Here is a 968-nt window from a genome sequence, read left to right on the forward strand (position 1 = left end):
CGCGAAAGGACGGTGCCTCCGAGGTGGCGGCTCGAATTAAGCTGCGGTTAGATTTCTTTGGGATCTGATTGTGCTGTTGCATTTATATGTGTGGAGTAATGTTAGTCTGTATCTGTTTCTTGATAATGTTGATAATATTGTTGTTGTTTTTTATTAATATTAATGATTCTATAAGGTTTTTGTTCTTGTTGATAATAGTTTTCCTTTTAATAACTAAAGTATTATGGCTTCTGATATAAATGATAAATTAGGTTTTGTCTTCATAGAAATAATAGTATGGTTTCTGTTAATACTGATCACGTTACGTTTTCTCTAGAAATACTAAGGCTGTTATACTTACTCTAAGTCCGATCCCCCCACTGCTTCCGAAGCCCCGACCCCTGGGCCAGTCCTTCCCCACTGACGGCCTCCCCTTCCGCAGGTGACGTGATGACGGGCGTGTGCTTCGTGGGCCTGTGGAACGTGCAGGCGCTGCAGGGCTTCGTGCTGGCGCCGCTGTTCTTCTACCTGGTGCTGGGCACGGCCTTCCTGCTGACGGGCTTCGTCTCGCTGTTCCGCATCCGCACCATCATGAAGCACGACGGCACCAAGACGGACAAGCTGGAGCGCTTCATGGTGCGCATCGGCGTGTTCTCGGTGCTGTACACGGTGCCGGCGACCGTGCTGGTGGCGTGCCTGTTCTACGAGCAGGCGTGCCACGACGAGTGGATGGTGGCGTGGCAGCGCGAGAAGTGCGCGTCGCGCGAGGAGCCCTGGGTCACCTACAACATCAACTGCCCGCCCGGCGTCGACCGGGACACGCCGCTGGCCAAGCCCGACTTCATCTTCTTCATGGTCAAGTACCTGAGCACGCTGGTGGTGGGCATCACGTCGGGCTTCTGGGTGTGGTCGGGCAAGACGCTCGCCGTCTGGAAGAACTGCTACAACCGCTGCCTCGGGCGCCGCACCGAAAGCTACGTGTGACAATC

The 968-nt window shown here is 53.6% G+C and overlaps 1 protein-coding gene across 1 annotated transcript; it reads left to right on the top strand.

The window, feature by feature from the left end:
- Positions 1 to 419: 419 nt before the first annotated feature.
- On the top strand, positions 420 to 963 carry LOC119594024 (frizzled-1-like; the record flags this gene model as incomplete). The annotated part of the gene is given in 1 exon segment (XM_037943053.1): positions 420 to 963. A coding segment is annotated over 1 exon segment (544 nt), but the record flags the coding sequence as incomplete, so codon positions are not given.
- Positions 964 to 968: the final 5 nt, after the last annotated feature.

Source organism: Penaeus monodon, chromosome 33 (genome assembly GCF_015228065.2).
Source record: "Penaeus monodon isolate SGIC_2016 chromosome 33, NSTDA_Pmon_1, whole genome shotgun sequence".
NCBI classification, from domain to species: Eukaryota; Metazoa; Arthropoda; class Malacostraca; order Decapoda; family Penaeidae; genus Penaeus; species Penaeus monodon.